Genomic DNA, 20,315 nt, shown 5'->3' with positions numbered 1-20,315 from the left:
GGTTTAGAAAACCCTAATATTAGATATTTGGATTTGGACTTATCGGGACCCGCAATTTGGACCATTGGAGTGAAGTGATGACTCAAGCCCAATTTCATTGTATGTTTGTCCTTAATGGATTAAGTCCTTAATGGATTAAGTAGGAACACTTAACCCTAATCGTCATTTTATGTGAAAAATCCTAATTGGGTTTTGATGCTTGTTGGGCCACTTATTGGACTAAGTTGTGGTGGGCCATTGTGGGCCAATTGGGAACCCATTTATGGGCTAAGGGAAATTATTGGGCTTCAGGATAATACCCATTAGAAAGGCTTGGGCCCAATTTGGAAAATTAGGCCATATGTTGGGCTTTGGCCCATTACTTGTCTATTGGGCTTTTGGTGTGTGAGTTGGACCTTAGGCGTGGAACCCAATTATTAATTGGGTGTCATTTTGATGTTGACAGTTCGGGAATCTGTCAACCAGCAATGGGAGTTTTATCCGCGGGACTTCAGCAGTTCCAGGTGAGTCTTCTCACCATACCAATGGGTCCAAGGCACCAAGGCCGGCCCATTTTGTAGAGATGTGTGGTATACTTATTGTGTAGAGTTATGTGGTACACTAGTTGATGTAGTTGTCACAACTAGCATTTTAGCTAGGAAATTCTATTCCTGTGTAACCATTCAACTATTGTAATTCATATACTCTAAGTAAATCTCACTCAATGCTCATTTAGATTCATCAATTATATTCATCAAAGAGTCTGAAGCCCTAAGAACCATGGTTTAAGTCCATATTGGACTAGGATTTCCTTATTGGGCCTAATGGACCAATAAGCATCCAATTCAACCATTTTGGGCTTGGAAACCTTATTTGGAGTCTAATTGGACCCACTTCCATAAAACTTAGCCTTTTGGGTCATTTTGGGTCTAAAACAAAGTTTACCCTTAATGGGCCTTATGGGCCATAAACTCCCTTTTTCTTTCAAAATGGGCCATGAGCTTTCTAATGAGCCCAATGGGCCAAAAATTTTATGTTTAGGTTCCAAAAAATCCTAGCTAGATGTTAATGGGCTCAAACTATTCCATCCCTATCCCTCTTGGCCCAAAAATCTCGGCCCACCATCAATTAACAAAAAAAAGAAGAAAAAAAAGGGGGAAATGTGATGAGAGTTGACTTAGGAGGTGCCACCTCCATATTGTTCAGCATGTAACAATGTTAGATCCCCCATACTTCCATGCATGTCACCTCACCAACTCTCTCCCCTCTCCTCTTGATATTTCGGCCGAGAACCAAAAACACACACACACACACTCAAAAATTCTCTCCAAAACATCTCTAAAAATCATCCTCTTCTTTCATCAAAGATCTCAAGGTTTTGCTTGTGCTCCAAGAGTAATCTTCAAGGTTTCAACTTCTTGGTAAGTGTTTATTATATATAAACACATATTATCCATCTTAATGCTAAAAATCTTTTCTTACATAACCTCCTTTCATGTTCTAACTCATTAGAATCACCTATGTTCGAAAACTACTCAAGGGAATTTTCTAGGGCCGAAAATCACTTCATCTCTTTCCATTCTTCTTCAAAAACCGAAACATCAAGCAAATGTGAGTTCATACCCCCTTGTTTTCTGTTTTCATATGATTTTTGGGGGAGAATGCAAGTAAAAATGTGTAGATCTATGTACTATATGCATGTTTTGTGTGAATTCTTAGTTTATTGGTAAAAATGTGTTAGATCTTAGCAAATCTCGAAGTTTTAAGTAGTATTGAACAAAGATCTATGAACTATGACATTATATACATCACATTATCAAGCCAAAAGTGATTACATGTTTAAGATACAAAAGATTTCAACAAAAGCCTTGTTAAAGGTCAAAAATTGTCAAGAAAACAAAAGATAAGGGCAAAAAGTGACATTTATGTTTTTATAGGGACCAAACAGGTCCTACTTGTATAAAATGGGATTTTTATGATAAACATACTTTCCAAAGGGCCAAAAATGTAAATTTTAGCTTAATGGGCCAATTTTTTTGGGCCTCACGGTTTTGGGCCCAAAATTGCGAAAAATGATGTTTTGGGGATTAAAAATGTAAATTGGCCAAAGTTTGAATCATAAATGTAAATAAACCAAATTTTGCGGTAAAAATAACATTTATTCCTAAATCGGACCAAAAATGTAACTTTTATCAAAGATTGGGCCGAAAGTGACAACTTTTACAAACAAGAGGCTGAAAATGCAATTTTCTGCAAAACTAGGCCATGCCAAAATATAAAATTTTGGATTAAATTTGTGAATTTCTAAACATTTGGGACAAAATTGCAAATTTTTATAAATTATGGACTAAAATGTCATTTTTACAAAACTTTGGGCCTTAATTGAAATTTTGTAGGATTATTGGCCAAAAATGTCATTTTTTTACAAAAAGAAAGCTTCTTATCATCAATCTAGTAAACCTCGAGCTAAAACAAACAACGGAACAAAACAAATGAACGAAATACGTCGATAACTATTTATTGGACCTAATATTCACGTTACTTGGCCATTGGGCCCTAAGGGCCCATTTAAGTGTATATTGAGCCCAATGTTTTCCATGACGTGTTTATTGGGCCTTGCGACCCACTTACATGTTAATTTGAGCCTAAGTTATGGATTACATGTTTATTGGGCTCTTGTGGCCCATTTACATGCCTATTAGGCCTAAATTATCCTCTTACATGTTATTGGGCCTTTGTGGTCTAATTACATGCTAATAGGGCTTGGAATGGAAATTTCACGTGCTAGTAGACTGCAACTATACCTTTGCGTAATCATTAAACTTCGTATACTTATATATGTACCTTTCGAATACGAAAACATACCACATATACGTAAACATTAAACATAGTACAAAAAGGGGTTGAGAATATAGTGAGACATGTCGGTTGGCACCTCTGAGTGTACAATCGTAGCCTGTAGTTATAATCAGAGTTTCCTGGTAGGAAAGCGGGAGTTTGTGTATAGATCTATACGGGGTGACCCCCCACGCCTTAGCTGTTCGCTACAGCTAGACTAGGCCAGTCTAGGGCGACAAAATCTTGAGCAATACCTGCATTTGGAAAAATGCCAAGACGGGCAACCTAGTCATTATCATGCATGGTTATAACGGCTCATATAGAGATTCAATACCAATATAACGTTTCGAAGATTAACCCTTCGATTGTGTCAATACAAAACAACTTATTTAACGATACAAGAACCCCGACATTTTAACAAATCAGAAAATATCGGATTTTATGGGGAAATACTATTATTCAATTTATCACTTACTTACAATACAAAGATATCAACACTACATTCATATATGTTACAACTAATAAATTCACACATGCATTTATAATTGATTTTCACATCATTTTCAGACACTTTACAGAAAATATCAGATTTTCTGGGTTTTTACAAAGGATACAAAGACTTTTATTCAAACATACTTATGAACTCACCAACATTATATATGTTGACCGTTTTCAAAATAACTTGTATTCTCAGGTAATCGTTAAGCTGGAAGATTTGCAAGTGTGTATGGTTTTGTTTTATGTAACATCACTTATCGTACTTTTAACAATTTGAACTTATGTATTTTAACAATGTACTTGATGTGAACAATGTTGGTTGTAATATGTAATGTTGGTGATGAATGTGTTATGTTTTGATGTATATTCATTGTGATGATTATTCAATTGTTAGTCACACGAGCCCCCGGACGTTTCCGCCGTCTGGTTCGGGGGTGTGACAGGTTGGTATCAGAGCAATGTTTATAGTGAACTAGCATATCTAACCATACATGATATGCAACTATAAACACAATGGGACTAAATAACTCTGAACAAAGATAAAAATTTCACACTTATGTGCACATACTAGGATAATAATCTAACAACATCTAATAAAAGCTTCTGGAGGAAATTGAACACTATGATTAAACCTGGGCAGTTATGTAGTCATATTAGGGAAAAATATAGCCTGATCAACTATATTTATTCAGAATATGACCAACATGTGTTCGGGAGTAATCATAGCGGGAAATAAATCCAAAAGCCTACCCCACTCTCCAATAACTCTAGGGAATCCAAACACAAATAATTAAAAATACTATGAGAGTAATTAAAATATGACTTATATATGCACTCTTGTGTAGTCCGTATGGCTAGTTTCCACCACCCTGGAGATCCCTACTTTCCCAATCAGGGAAATAACGGATGGCTAGAGGAATCCGACGAGGAACCTGAAGAGGAGCCTGAAGGGGACCCTGAGGAAGAGGAAGAAGAAATTGAAGAGGGACCTGCGGAACCCATGGCAGACGATGGTGAAGAAGAGTCTGGTGACGACAGCGATGATGATTCGGACGCTGAGTCCGAAGTCATCAACCCACCATACCCAGTGAGGGTGCCGGCTCACCGAATGGGCCCGAATGGCCCTACACCTCCCTGGGGTATCGACATTTGGAAGTGGAGCAGGCAACAGGGACAGCGACCCCTGTTTGGCATGGCACGTGAGTTCTATGACTTGAGGGAGGGAGGACCGGCTGATCGAGAACTTCCAGTCGTGGTGAGACGATTGAGGGATACCGACGATCTGGCTCAGAGCACCGCTGATCAGATGCACCAGATGCGGACTAGGGTTGAGCTGGCGGAGCAGGAAACGCGAGAGGTTATCCAAGAGTTCCACATGAGGCACGTGAGGTAGGAGACTCGACTCCGAGACGCAGAGCGACAAGTGGCTCGCCTTCAGGGAGCATCCACTTCCTCAGCACCACCCCTGGCACATCCCACAATGACTAGGACCAGCCGTATCATTCGTTAGTATTATGTTATGTGATCTATGTTATGTACTATCGACTCTATGTTTAAGTGATTACACTACTCATAGGGTCGTCATGCTGCCGGATTTTATATTTCTATGTACTGTATGCCTTTTGGCAAATTTTCATGTATCAAAGCTATTAGTATTAATGAAAATGATTTATTTTTTATCATGACGTTGTTATCTGCTATGTGTTTTACTTCCTTGTTTTATGTCAATGTGTGAAACTACTTAAGTACATGCTATACCCCTAGTCTATAGGATCACAAACTCGCAAAAACCATAGGCACTCAACATCTTCCCGTTCAATGACAGAAAGATGCCTCAAAGACCCAACCGTGGAAACAACGCAACACCAACCCCGCCGGAAATAAACTCGGTTGCATTCCAGGCAGTAGTGTCCGCTGCGGTCACTGCAACACTTGCACAGATTCGCAATGGAAACAACGGAGAAGGCAACGAACATGGAACTGGAAGTACAAATCAAGGAACAAATCATGGAGCCGCTCGAACATGCACCTACAAGGACTTCACCAACGCCAAACGTCGGACCTTTAATGGGACATGAGGCGTAATAGCCCTGAAGCGATGGATCGAGAAAGTAGAATCGGTCTTCAAAATCTGCGGGTGTCCGGATGAGTGTAAGGTCAAGTTCGCAGCCTGCACGTTCATTGACCAAGCCCTCTCCTGGTGGAATGGCCACGTAGATGCCATGACACTCCCGGTGGCGAACGCGATGCCCTGGGAAGAGCTGAAGGAGATGATGTTAGCAGAATACTGTCCATGAGGTGAGATTCAGAAGATGGAACAAGAGTTGTGGAACCTCACGGTTCAAAACTCCAATATCGACGCATACATATCCAAGTTTAGTGAGCTATCTCTTCTGTGTCCCAGAATGATCACCTCATAAGGCAAAAAGATTGAAAGGTTTATCTGGGGACTGACTGCACCGATCCAAGGGAATGTCATTGCGGCAAACCCTACGACGTTTGACAGCGCCAAGAGACTGGCCAAGAAACTGTATGATCATGGCAATAAGAAGGGTGCCAAAACAGTGGAAGCGAAGGTTAAGAAGGAAGAAGAGAACAAGAAGGGGAAAAACAACAAGCAAAAAGGAAAGCAAAACTCAGAATCGTCTAAGAAGCAACAAACGGTGTTTGTCCATGCTGCAACTCAAGCTACCACCACACCACATGCTCCAGCCTCATCCACGCCAAATGCTTCCAAGCAGTACTCGGGAAATCTCCCCAAGTGTGGTAAATGCAACTTCCACCATCACGGGGAGTGCAGAGAGATGAGTTGCACAAGGTGCAACCAGAAGGGCCATACAACGAAGTATTGTAGGACTCAGCTTCAACATAACCAGATGACAAACAACAACAACAACAACAACAACAACAACAACAACAACACCAATACTGGAGCCAGCTATACCTGTTACGGATGTGGGAAAACTGGGCATATCAGGCGAAATTGTCCCAACGCGAACAATCAAGGGACAGGAGCAGCAGGGAGAGTACTGACAATGGGTCAAGCAGTGCAGGACCCAACCGTTGTCACCGGTACGTTCCTACTTAACGACTTGTATGCATGCATCTTATTTGATAGCGGAGCGGAGCGAAGTTTTGTGAGTAATAAGTTCAAACACTTACTAAAACAACAACCCCAAAAGCTTAATGAAGCCTTCATGGTGGAAATGGCTAATGGGAAGACTGAATCAACTAAGGATATCTATGTAGGGTGTACACTAACTCTAAACAATCACACCTTCCAAATAAACTTAATGCCTGTAAATATTAGGAGTTTTGATGTGATCATCGGCATGGATTGGTTAAGCCCCCATCATGCCGATATTATGTGTCACGAGAAGGTCGTTCTCCTTCATCTTCCAAATCGCGAAACCCTAATAATATATGGAGATAAACCCGGCACAAACCTTCTCCTTATCTCGAGTATCAAGGCGCAAAAGTGTCTACAAAAGAAGAACTACGTATTCCTTGCTCACGTGGTGGATAAAACCAAAGAGGAAGCGAGCATTCACAACATCCCCGTGGCGTGTGACTTCCCGGATGTGTTCCAGAGGAACTTCCTGGAATACCCCCAGAACGACAAATCGAATTCCGAATCGACCTAGTGCCTGGAGCCACTCCAATCGCCAAATCACCCTATAGGTTGGCTCCTGCAGAAGTGCAAGAATTATCAAGCCAACTGAACGAACTCCTGAATAAAGGATTTATCATACCCAGCTTATCGCCGTGGGGAGCTTCGGTTCTTTTCGTTAAAAAGAAAGACGGATCCTTCAGGATGTGCATCTACTATAGGGAACTGAACAAGCTCACCATCAAAAACCGGTATCCACTTCCGCGAATCGATGATCTATTTGACCAGCTTCAAGGGGATAGTTACTTTTCAAAGATAGATCTGAGATCCGGTTATCATCAACTCAAAGTCCGAGATGAGGACACTCCCAAGACTGCTTTCCGCACTCGTTACGGTCATTACGAATTCGTCGTGATGCCCTTCGGTCTAACGAATGCCCCCGCTGCATTTATGGACCTCATGAATCGAGTCTGCCGCCCATTCCTTGACAAATTCGTGATCGTATTCATCGATGATATTCTCGTATACTCTCGAAGCAAGAAGGAGCATAGTCAACATCTCTGACAGATCTTAGAGACCCTTCGAGCTGAAAAGTTATATGTGAAACTCTCCAAGTGTGAGTTTTGGCTCCGCAGTGTAAATTTCTTGGGGGCATGTAGTTAGCCAGGAAGGAATCCATGTAGATCCCTCCAGAGTCAAGGCCATTGAAGGCTGGGCGATTCCAACAACGCCAACGGAGATTCGTCAATTCTTGGGTCTAGCAGGCTATTACCGAAGATTGATTCAAAACTTTTCTAAGATAGCCAAACCCCTCACCATATTGACACAGAAAGGCATACATTTCAACTGGACGGAGAAGCAAGAGATCGCTTTCCAAACCTTGAAGCAAGCCCTTTGTAGTGCTCCAGTGTTATCCTTACCGGAGGGAACCAAAGACTTCATAGTTTACTGTGATGCTTCGAATCAGGGTTTAGGTTGTGTCCTTATGCAACGCGGGAAGGTAATTGCTTATGCATCCAGACAACTAAAAACGCATGAAGTAAATTATACCACGCATGATCTTGAACTGGGGGCGGTGGTCTTCGCCTTAAAAATTTGGAGGCACTACCTCTATGGTACCAAGTGCACCATCTTTACAGACCACAAGAGCCTCCAACACATTCTAAATCAAAAGGAACTAAACATGAGGCAACGAAGATGGGTTGAACTGTTAAATGATTATGAGTGTGAGATCAAATACCATCCAGGTAAGGCTAACGTGGTAGCCGATGCCCTGAGCCAAAAGGAGTATTCAAGTCGTCGTGTGAAGACCCTATAAATCACCATCCAATCTCATCTAGCCTCACAGATCAAGGAAGCCCAATCGGACGCCTTGAAGCCAGAAAATATCGCTAGTGAATCACTACGAGGAATAGAGAAGGAGCTCGAAGTCAAACACGACGGAACCTACTACTTCATGAATAGAATTTGGGTTCCCAAAATTGGGGGATTTAGAGAGATAGTCATGCATGAAGCCCACAAGACGCGATATTCTATTCATCCGGGGTCAGACAAAATGTATTTGGATATCAAGCAGCAATATTGGTGGCATAATATGAAGGCAGAGATAGCCACTTTCGTGGGTAAGTGTCTTACATGCGCCAAAGTGAAAGTGGAATACCAAAAGCCCTCGGGACTACTGCAACAACCAGTGATACCCGAGTGGAAATGAGAAAGGATTACCATGGACTTTGTGACAAAATTACCTAAGACAACTGGCGGATTGGATGCAATATGGGTAATTGTAGATAGACTAACAAAATCCACTCATTTCTTGCCAATAAAAGAATCCTACAAGATGGAAAAGCTGACCCGAATTTACATCAAGGAGGTTGTGAGACTCAATGGAGTGCCAGTATCTATTATCTCAGATCGAGATAGTAGATTTACTTCAAGATTCTGGCAATCTCTCCAGAAGGCAATGGGAACACAGCTAGATATGAGCATCGCCTACCACCCACAGACGGATGGTCAGAGTGAGCGCACCATCCAGACTCTAGAGGATATGCTCCGAGCCTGCGTGATCGATTTCGGCAAGTCATGGGATACCCACTTGCCTCTGATCGAATTCTCTTACAACAACAGTTATCACACGAGCATCAAGGTTGCTCCCTTCGAGGCTCTCTATGGTCGTAAATGTAGATCACCCCTATGCTGGGCCGAGGTGGGTGACACTCAACTAGCAAAAGGGCAATCGCCAGCCAGTGCTCTTACAGGACCCGAAATCATCTGTGAGACGACCAAAAGGATTGTCCAAATCAAAGCTCGACTTCAAGCATCGCGAGACCGACATAAAAACTATGCTGACAAGCGGCGAAAGCCATTAGGATTTCAAGTCGGGGATCGCGTGTTGTTAAAGGTATCTCCTTGGAAAGGAATGATTTGCTTTGGGAAACGAGGAAAATTGAACCCGCGGTACATTGGATCGTTCGAGATTCTTGCCCGGATTGGTCCAGTGGCTTACAAGCTGCAGTTACCCGCCGAGCTCAGCGACGTACACCCAGTGTTCCACGTCTTGAATCTGAAAAAGTGTCTATCAGATGAAACCCATGTCGACCCTTTGGAAGAGATTGAGATAAACGAGAATCTCCTGTTCATCGAAGAACCAGTCGAGATTATGGATAGGGAGGTGAAGCGTACAAAGCAAAGTCGCATCCCGATCGTGAAGGTTCGATGGAGCGCAAAACATGGACCGGAATTCACATGGGAACGTGAAGACCAGATGAAGCAGAAGTACCCTCACTTATTCTTCCCTTCACAAACCTAGTTTTCAAAAGAATTTCGGGACGAAATTCCCTCTAACGGGGGGATGATGTCACAACTAGCATTTTAGCTAGGAAATTCTATTCCTATGTAACCATTCAACTATTGTAATTCATATACTCTAAGTAAATCTCACTCAATGCTCATTTAGATTCATCAATTATGTCCATCAAAGAGTCTGAAGCCCTAAGAACCATGGTTTAAGTCCATATTGGACTAGGATTTCCTTATTGGGCCTAATGGACCAATAAGCATCCAATTCAACCATTTTGGGCTTGGAAACCTTATTTGGAGTCTAATTGGACCCACTTCCATAAAACTTAGCCTTTTAGGCCATTTTGGGTCTAAAACAAAGTTTACCCTTAATGGGCCTTATGGGCCATAAACTCCCTTTTTCTTTCAAAATGGGCCATGAGCTTTCTAATGAGCCCAATGGGCCAAAAATTTTATGTTTAGGTTCCAAAAAATCCTAGCTAGATGTTAATGGGCTCAAACTATTCCATCCCTATCCCTCTTGGCCCAAAAATCTCGGCCCAGCATCAATTAACAAAAAAAAGAAGAAAAAAAAGGGGGAAATGTGATGAGAGTTGACTTAGGAGGTGCCACCTCCATATTGTTCAGCATGTAACAATGTTAGATCCCCCATACTTCCATGCATGTCACCTCACCAACTCTCTCCCCTCTCCTCTTGATATTTAGGCCGAGAACCAAAAACACACACACACACACACTCAAAAATTCTCTCCAAAACATCTCTAAAAATCATCCTCTTCTTTCATCAAAGATCTCAAGGTTTTGCTTGTGCTCCAAGAGTAATCTTCAAGGTTTCAACTTCTTGGTAAGTGTTTATTATATATAAACACATATTATCCATCTTAATGCTAAAAATCTTTTCTTACATAACCTCCTTTCATGTTCTAACTCATTAGAATCACCTATGTTCGAAAACTACTCAAGGGAGTTTTCTAGGGCCGAAAATCACTTCATCTCTTTCCATTCTTCTTCAAAAACCGAAACATCAAGCAAAGGTGAGTTCATACCCCTTGTTTTCTGTTTTCATATGATTTTTGGGGGAGAATGCAAGTAAAAATGTGTAGATCTATGTACTATATGCATGTTTTGTGTGAATTCTTAGTTTATTGGTAAAAATGTGTTAGATCTTAGCAAATCTCGAAGTTTTAAGTAGTATTGAACAAAGATCTATGAACTATGACATTATATACATCACATTATCAAGCCAAAAGTGATTACATGTTTAAGATACAAAAGATTTCAACAAAAGCCTTGTTAAAGGTCAAAAATTGTCAAGAAAACAAAAGATAAGGGCAAAAAGTGACATTTATGTTTTTATAGGGACCAAACAGGTCCTACTTGTATAAAATGGGATTTTTATGATAAACATACTTTCCAAAGGGCCAAAAATGTAAATTTTAGCTTAATGGGCCAATTTTTTTGGGCCTCACGGTTTTGGGCCCAAAATTGCGAAAAATGATGTTTTGGGGATTAAAAATGTAAATTGGCCAAAGTTTGAATCATAAATGTAAATAAACCAAATTTTGCGGTAAAAATAACATTTATTCCTAAATCGGACCAAAAATGTAACTTTTATCAAAGATTGGGCCGAAAGTGACAACTTTTACAAACAAGAGGCTGAAAATGCAATTTTCTGCAAAACTAGGCCATGCCAAAATATAAAATTTTGGATTAAATTTGTGAATTTCTAAACATTTGGGACAAAATTGCAAATTTTTATAAATTATGGACTAAAATGTCATTTTTACAAAACTTTGGGCCTTAATTGAAAATTTGTAGGATTATTGGCCAAAAATGTCATTTTTTTACAAAAAGAAAGCTTCTTATCATCAATCTAGTAAACCTCGAGCTAAAACAAACAACGGAACAAAACAAATGAACGAAATACGTCGATAACTATTTATTGGACCTAATATTCACGTTACTTGGCCATTGGGCCCTAAGGGCCCATTTAAGTGTATATTGAGCCCAATGTTTTCCATGATGTGTTTATTGGGCCTTGCGACCCACTTACATGTTAATTTGAGCCTAAGTTATGGATTACATGTTTATTGGGCTCTTGTGGCCCATTTACATGCCTATTGGGCCTAAATTATCCTCTTACATGTTATTGGGCCTTTGTGGTCTAATTACATGCTAATAGGGCTTGGAATGGAAATTTCACGTGCTAGTAGACTGTAACTATACCTTTGCGTAATCATTAAACTTCGTATACTTATATATGTACCTTTCGAATACGAAAACATACCACATATACGTAAACATTAAACATAGTACAAAAAGGGGTTGAGAATATAGTGAGACATGTCGGTTGGCACCTCTGAGTGTACAATCGTAGCCTGTAGTTATAATCAGAGTTTCCTGGTAGGAAAGCGGGAGTTTGTGTATAGATCTATACGGGGTGACCCCCCACGCCTTAGCTGTTCGCTACAGCTAGACTAGGCCAGTCTAGGGCGACAAAATCTTGAGCAATACCTGCATTTGAAAAAATGCCAAGACGGGCAACCTAGTCATTATCATGCATGGTTATAACGGCTCATATAGAGATTCAATACCAATATAACGTTTTGAAGATTAACCCTTCGATTGTGTCAATACAAAACAACTTATTTAACGATACAAGAACCCCGACATTTTAACAAATCAGAAAATAACGGATTTTATGGGGAAATACTACTATTCAATGTATCACTTACTTACAATACAAAGATATCAACACTACATTCATATATGTTACAACTAATAAATTCACACATGCATTTATAATTGATTTTCACATCATTTTCAGATACTTTACAGAAAATATCAGATTTTCTGGGTTTTTACAAAGGATACAAAGACTTTTATTCAAACATACTTATGAACTCACCAACATTATATATGTTGACCGTTTTCAAAATAACTTGTATTCTCAGGTAATCGTTAAGCTGGAAGATTTGCAAGTGTGTATGGTTTTGTTTTATGTAACATCACTTATCGTACTTTTAACAATTTGAACTTATGTATTTTAACAATGTACTTGATGTGAACAATGTTGGTTGTAATATGTAATGTTGGTGATGAATGTGTTATGTTTCATGTATATTCATTGTGATGATTATTCAATTGTTAGTCACACGAGCCCCCGGACGTTTCCGCCGTCTGGTTCGGGGGTGTGACAGTAGTGATATGTGGTATGCCAGTCGATTATATGCTTTATGCTATGCTATTTGTTATGTGATATTTGCATGAAAGACCATGGGGGGAGCCCATGACACTTGGATATAAGACCATGTGGGGGAGCCCATGGCTGTCCGGCAGGGAAAGACCATGGGGGAGCCCATGACACTTAGGTGTAAGACCATGTGGGGGAGCCCATGACATCCTTATGCAGGGATACGTGGTAGAGATAGCTTTTGTAGCTAATATGTTATGCGGTAGAGATAGCTTTTGTGGCTAACATGATATGTGGTAGAGATAGCTTTTATAGCTAATGTATTATGTGTTAGAGATAACTTTTATAGCTAATATGATATGTGGTATGCGGTAGAGATAACTTTTAAAGCTAATATGTTATGTGTTATGTGGATTGTGTGTAGGGTATGCTCTAGGGGACTCACTAAGCTTTGTGTTTACGGTTTACAGTTTTGGTTTCAGGTTTCATCGATTTGGAAATGAAGGGCTAGGATTGATCGCAGTGCACACACCTATGATTTCCGCAATGATTGATTTTGGGATGAACTCTGATAAATGTTTTACTTAATGACGACTTGAAGTGGTTGAAATGAATGGTATCAATGTGTTAATTATATTAAAAATAAAATTTTTACCCTTGATTTTTGGGTCGTTACAATTCTAGTAATTCGTATTATACAAGACTTAATTAATATGATCGATCCCATCGCTAACGGTTAACCTTTCAAATTGTCTATGTCATTAATGCAATCATGAACATTAAATCAATATTCATATGTCTAACCTAAGGATCCCTCCTCCACTTTCTACCTTATTAACGCAAATTCCAATTGCTCTAATGTTAGCAAAACAATATGATACAAGAAGCATAATCCAAAATCAATATCCTTGACACCCACTCTAGACGACCTTAAGAAATGATGTTTTTACGGTAAATCCATTTCATATTGGGTCCATTTTCATCCCATATCTCGACGTAGCATGAAAATAATGAAAAACATGATTTTTTTTTTACAATTCATTTTCGTAGTGGACACATTAGGCTACTTGGAGTGGGCAACGCCCACTTCCGTTATTGTGCTTAATAACGGCTAATAACGCCAATGAACACCACCCCCCTCTATAGTTATTGCACGTTAAAGGTATTCCCGTTGCTTCCCGTTACCACCACAACATTTGGTAACGGTGTTTTCAGTTTGTTTGTTTTTTTTTTTTTTTTGGCCTTTTCTGCTATTAACGTCTCTGGGCGTTGCCCACTCCTATCACTCTTAGAAACTTTATATCTATTTGATTATTTTTGGTTATTCTTTTAAAAAATAAAAAAAAATGATTATATTAATCATTTTCTATTAAAATGATGAAAGTAAACAGTGGAGGAGTTAATTAGAGGATATGTTATTCATTTTACAAACTAAAGAACAATTAAAGCAATTTTGTGATCCCCAATTTGATTTGAATTTTTCGATCCGCCCAAACCCCTTTCAAACGGCTACAGCTTTCTGTCTCTCTCCGTCCCTCTCTTTACAGTGTCTGTACTGTGTGTGTCTCATAATTTCTCGCTACTTTGCCTGTCGGAACCCTAATTCTCTTTCACTCTCTCGATCGCTACTCTGAACAAGGATTTTGAAAAGATGAAGCGTTTTATTCAACCAAGAAGCCCCATCTTGAGAGAGAATTCTGTGGATACACCTCCATCAAACCCTACTTCAACAAAACAGAGTAAATCTTCTAGTCGAAAACATAAATCCCCCAAAGAAAATGCTCCACCTTCTGACCCCAACGCCATTCCAGATTCGTATCCTTCTCCATCGTTTACGGGTAAACCATCTCCCGGTGCTTCCAGTAAATTGAAATCTCCACTGCCACCCAGACCTCCTCCGTCTAATTCTCACAAGCGGAAGCTTAGTAATGATTTTCTTCTTGAAAATGGTGTTGCTGGATCTTCGGATACTGGGGTCAAGGTATATTTATAAGAGACGATCTTATCTTTCCGAACTGTAAATTGCTGAGTTCTTCAAGAAATTGTACAAGAAAGCCGGTCTTAACATGTAGGAATATATTTATTTTTGTTGTGATCTGGATCAATTTAGGTTATTGTGCGAATGAGGCCACCAAATACTAATGAAGAAGAGGGGGAAGTTATAGTACAGAAGACATCTGATGATTCTTTGTCAATTCTTGGGCAGACATTTACTTTTGATTCTGTAGCGGATGCATCCTCAACTCAGGCACGTTTTGTGCATATTTATTTATAGGAAATGCATCTAGATTTTAACACTGATGAAATGATTATTGTGTTTCTGTTGAATTCAATTTTTCTTTTTCAGGTAGATATATTCCAGTTCGTAGGAGCTCCCCTTGTTGAAAATTGTATTGCTGGATTTAATAGTTCTGTGTTTGCATATGGGCAGGTATAGTTTATCTTCCTTTTGACTATAAATGTATCAACTTTCTTTCTTTCATTATTCATGGCATTTATATTAATACACACCACAAATAAAATTTGAGTAGACTGGGAGTGGAAAGACCTACACAATATGGGGGCCATCCAACACATTGTTGGAAGAGGAGTTATCTAGTGATCAACAAGGATTGACACCTCGTGTGTTTGAAAGACTATTTTTTCGCATGAATGAGGTGAGATTGTATGCTAAGTCTATATTGATATTTACCTTGATGTTCAAGTAAATCTGTCCTCATGCATTAAAGGCAATTTTGTATAGGAACAAAATAAACATGCTGAAAAGCAACTCATGTATCAATGCCGCTGTTCTTTTCTTGAGGTAACATGATAATTTATTTATCATGGGCAATTGAACTTCTGTTGTTACAAGTATCTTAAATCCTAATTCTGGGAAACTGTATTTACAGATCTATAATGAACAAATTACTGATTTGTTGGATCCAGCTCAAAGAAACCTTCAAATAAGAGAAGATACTAAAACAGGTGTATATGTTGAAAATTTAACAGAGGAGTCCGTTTGCAGTCTAAAAGATGTGACAAAACTTCTGAAAAAGGTTTGGATACTTTACTCTTGTTTAATGAAAGGTTTCCATTATAATGAGTGCCACAACCATCAGTAATCGATCATATCAAGATTCTTCATTTGTCTCTGTTTTATGTTTTTCTTAATATGATAATTGTATCCAGGGGTTGTCAAATAGAAGGACAGGAGCTACAACTATAAATATGGAGAGTTCACGCTCTCACAGTGTATTCACTTGTGTTGTTGAATCACGATGCAAGGTAATAATAGATGGTGAAATTTCAAGTTATTTGCTTTTTTGGTGTCCTATATAGTAATTTTATCTTGTGTTTTCATATCCACAATTCAAAATTTATAGAGCAAAGATGGCTTGAGTTCCCTCAAAACAAGTCGAATAAATCTTGTTGACCTTGCTGGATCCGAGAGACAAAAGTCAACAGGTGCAGCAGGAGAACGCTTAAAAGAAGCTGGGAATATTAATCGTTCACTTTCACAACTCGGGTATGACATATGATTTAAATTATGTTTTGTTGATTTCATTTCTGTTGATCTATTCTAATATTCATTTATATTTGACAATTTCAGAAACTTGATTAACATTCTAGCAGAGGTTTCCCAAACAGGAAAGCAAAGGCACATTCCATATAGAGATTCCAAGCTGACATTTTTGTTGCAGGAATCTCTTGGTGGAAATGCAAAACTTGCCATGGTCTGTGCCATTTCACCTTCAGAAAGGTAACAATAACATGTCATTTTCTTTTTGATCCTTTTATTTGTGTGTGTGTGTGTGTGTGTTTAAACTTTTTATAATTCAATGAAACAGCTGTAAGAGTGAGACTTTTAGTACATTGAGATTTGCAAAACGTGCAAAAGCTATCAAGAACAAGGCAGTTGTTAATGAACAAATGCAGGAGGATGTGAACACACTACGTGAAGTGATTCGACAACTAAAGGTACATTTTCCATTTTTTTTTTAATTCAAGTTTGTGATACAGCTACTGATTGGAATTATTGATATATAACAGGATGAACTAATACGCATGAAGGAAAACAACAATTCACCTGATCCAAATACAGGGTGGAATGCACGTAGAAGTTTGAATCTTCTGAAATACAGCTTAAATCGTCCTATGATGCTACCTCATATGGAAGATGATGAGGATGAAGAAATGGAAATTGTTGAGGAAGCTGAGCAAGTTCTTTTGGAAGCCACTGAAGCTTGCAAAAATATGGAAACAGGTAGATGTTATCATGTGAAAATTGAAATCCAGTTTTCAACCTTTCTTTATTGTTTACACTTTTAATCCATCTCCATGAAAACTAATTCAAGTCAAATTCATAAACAGGTCTTACAGAAGAGACTTCTGAACAAGTTGACAAGTCTGAATTAGTTATTACAACTGCTAATGATAATGAAGAAAATGACACATTTACCACTTCTACCCTTACAATACTACCATCTGAAGTTTCCCCAATCCTCAAGTGTCCAACTCCAAGTGTTTCACCAACAGTTACTAGTAGCAGCAGGAAAAGTTTAAGGACTTCTTCAACATTTACTGCTTCCCAAAATGCCCTTGCAAACAATATTTCTGAATCTATCATGCTTTCACATAAACAGAGTAGTGCTTTTGGACAAACGGATCGTTTGGCTGCTAGTCTGCATCATGGGCTTGAAGTTTTAGATAAAAATAGAAAAAGTTTTGCTTTAGGGCGTTCATCATTCAGGTTTCCATGTAAACCAGTTCAAAAAGATGTTGGTGTTCAAACTTTTTCTCTAGAGAACGTGTTATCTGAAGAGAAAGAGAAATCCATGGAGTATTTGTGCAACAATTGCAAGAGTAAAACATCTGAATTAGTAGAAGATAAAGATACACATGAACATGATACTTCAAATCTGCAGATGGTTCCTGTTGATGGCTCACAATTGGTTGATAAATCCAAGCAGCTAGTTCCAAAAGTAATATTTTTTTAACAGAAAAAAATTATTTATTCATTTTGTTTTGAGATTAATTCACGGTGTAACATTCTTGTAGGCAGTGGAAAAAGTCTTGGCTGGAGCTATAAGGAGAGAAATGGCTTTAGAAGAGTTCTGCACTAAACAACACAATGAGATTATGCAACTTAATCGTCTGGTATTATGCTTGTTTTCAGTTCCCTCAATGCCAATATGAAATTACTTTTTTACCCTTTAACCATTTTCATACCATCACAGGTGCAACAGTATAAACATGAACGCGAGTGCAATTCGATTATTGGGCAACTGCAAGAAGACAAAATCACCCGTCTTGAGAACTTAATGGATGGAGTTTTGTCTGCTGAGGAGTTTGTAAATGAAGAATTGACATCTTTAGCAAATGAACATCAAGTATGCATACGCCTTCCAGATTTTCTCAACTTTCTATGGCTTATTCATATTTACTATTTCAAAAATTTCATGCTTCTTTTTTTACATGTGGTACAGATTCTGAAGGAGAAATACGAGAATCATCCGGAAACTTTAAGGAAAGAAATCGAGTTGAAAAGAATACAAGATGAATTGGAACGTTATAGGAGCTTCTTTGATATGGGAGAGAGGGATGTGTTAATGGAAGAGATACAATATTTAAGGAGTCAACTTCAATCTTATGTAGACTCTTCACCAAAATTCTCTAAAACACAAACTCCTGTTTTACAAATAACATATCCATCTGAAACCAACGAATCCCCTTCTTTATCCACAATCCCAGAGTCAACTGATGAACACAGATTTGAATCAGAGAGAATCCGATTCCATGAAGAAGAAAGCAAATGGATTTCTCTTACACAAGAGTTGAAAAGTCAACTAGAAGCCAACCGATTGCTTGCTGAAAAGCAAAAACAAGAAGTTGAAACAGAAAGAAAATGTTCACAAGAGCTTAAAGAAGCAATGCAAATGGCAATGGAGGGTCATGCAAGAATGCTTGAACAGTATGCTGATTTAGAGGAGAGACATATGAACATGCTAATAAGGCAACGAAGAATTCAAGATGGAATTGAAGATGTGAAGAAAGCAGCTACAAAAGCTGGAGTAAGGGGTAATGAATCAAAATTTATAAATGCCCTTGCTGCTGAAATTTCAACCCTAAAGGTGGAAAGAGAAAGGGAGAGAGGGCGTTTTAGGGATGAAATTAAAGGGCTTCAAGAACAATTGAGGGATACTGCTGATGCTGTACAGGCTGCTGGTGAATTACTTGTGAGACTCAAAGAAGCAGAAGAAGCTGTTGCTTTTGCAGAGGTCAGTTTCTCTGTTATCTATTTTTTTTTTCTTTACAAAAACAAAAATTTTAATTTCATCAATCATAAATGATGCTATGTGATTACTTAATGTTATATGTCAAAAGAAGGTATAGTTCTCCAGCTATTCTATATACTATTTACAAAACAAAAAAAGCCCTTAAAGAAAGCTCATTATATGAGATTCTAATAAAAAATATTCTTTAGAAAATAAATTTATAATCTAATTAATATCATGAAGTTGATAAAAAAGATTTGTGTCATTAAAAACTGACACATTCTAACATATGCAGGCACGTGCGAGAGATGCAGAAGAAGAAACACAGAATGCCTACAAACACATTGAAAAACTCAAGAAAAAACACAAGAATGATACACCAATATACAATCTACAGGAGTCAAACATCAAAGTTGACCAACAAAAACAACCCAGAGATGAGTTTGACCAATTCTATAATGTGGAAAAAGAAGAGTTGACCACATTACCAGAGTTCTCTGGATACGATAGATGCAACATATAAGTACAAAAATTTGTTATCAACATTTATTTTGTACAATACATAAATTCTTTTTTCAAGCATATTCCATTTGAAATATTTAACCACAATAATGTCTACTCTTTTTTCAAGCCTCCATTGAGTTTGTAGGGTCTTTGTTGTAGAAAGACAAAGGGTGGTTAGATGTCATAATTGAAAAAAGAAATAGCAATGTAGTTTGATACAATGTGGGATCATTTTGTCAATTGGATAGGGGGCAAAATTAAAAAAAAGAAAAAGCATAATTTAGACATGGAGTTGACAAGTACCATTCTTTGGAGCCCCCTGAATATTGTTGTATGGTGAGTGTAGATTTTATGTGAATAGAGACCATTAAACAAGTAGCTTGTGGTATTGTCTTCTTTGAAATGTATATCTCCCCTACTTGTGGACCACTTAAGGGTATATCATATATCATATACATGTAAAATATTTAATGGACCAAAAGATAGGAACACAACAAAGTAGATAACATTCCTTGCCTAGCCTTACATTATCTAATGAAGAGATAGATAATAATCGACATTCATTTCTTTATTATATTTTTCTTTATAGCAAGATTGGGATGTTTAAAAAGAACATCAAGACAAGGAATGGGCCATGATG

At 38.4% G+C, this 20,315-nt stretch overlaps 1 protein-coding gene across 1 annotated transcript; it reads left to right on the top strand.

Annotated features, from left to right (window-relative positions):
- The first annotated feature begins 14,375 nt into the window (after positions 1-14,375).
- KINESIN-12B (phragmoplast-associated kinesin-related protein) lies at positions 14,376-19,801 on the top strand. Its single transcript, XM_079055109.1, has 16 exons — positions 14,376-14,895; positions 15,025-15,162; positions 15,262-15,345; positions 15,446-15,571; positions 15,658-15,717; positions 15,806-15,952; positions 16,086-16,181; positions 16,280-16,422; positions 16,507-16,656; positions 16,745-16,874; positions 16,947-17,160; positions 17,268-17,878; positions 17,955-18,053; positions 18,134-18,286; positions 18,383-19,174; positions 19,467-19,801. Exons 1-16 carry the CDS (start codon positions 14,566-14,568, stop codon positions 19,692-19,694), a joined length of 3,501 nt encoding a protein of 1,166 aa, XP_078911235.1. The 5' UTR covers positions 14,376-14,565; the 3' UTR covers positions 19,695-19,801.
- Positions 19,802-20,315: the final 514 nt, after the last annotated feature.

Source organism: Lactuca virosa, chromosome 6 (assembly GCF_052849685.1).
Source record: "Lactuca virosa cultivar CGN04683 chromosome 6, Lactuca_virosa_CGN04683_v6, whole genome shotgun sequence".
NCBI classification, from domain to species: Eukaryota; Viridiplantae; Streptophyta; class Magnoliopsida; order Asterales; family Asteraceae; genus Lactuca; species Lactuca virosa.
The sequence above is the reverse complement of the archived record's forward strand: the minus strand, read 5'-3'. Positions and strand labels throughout refer to the sequence as shown.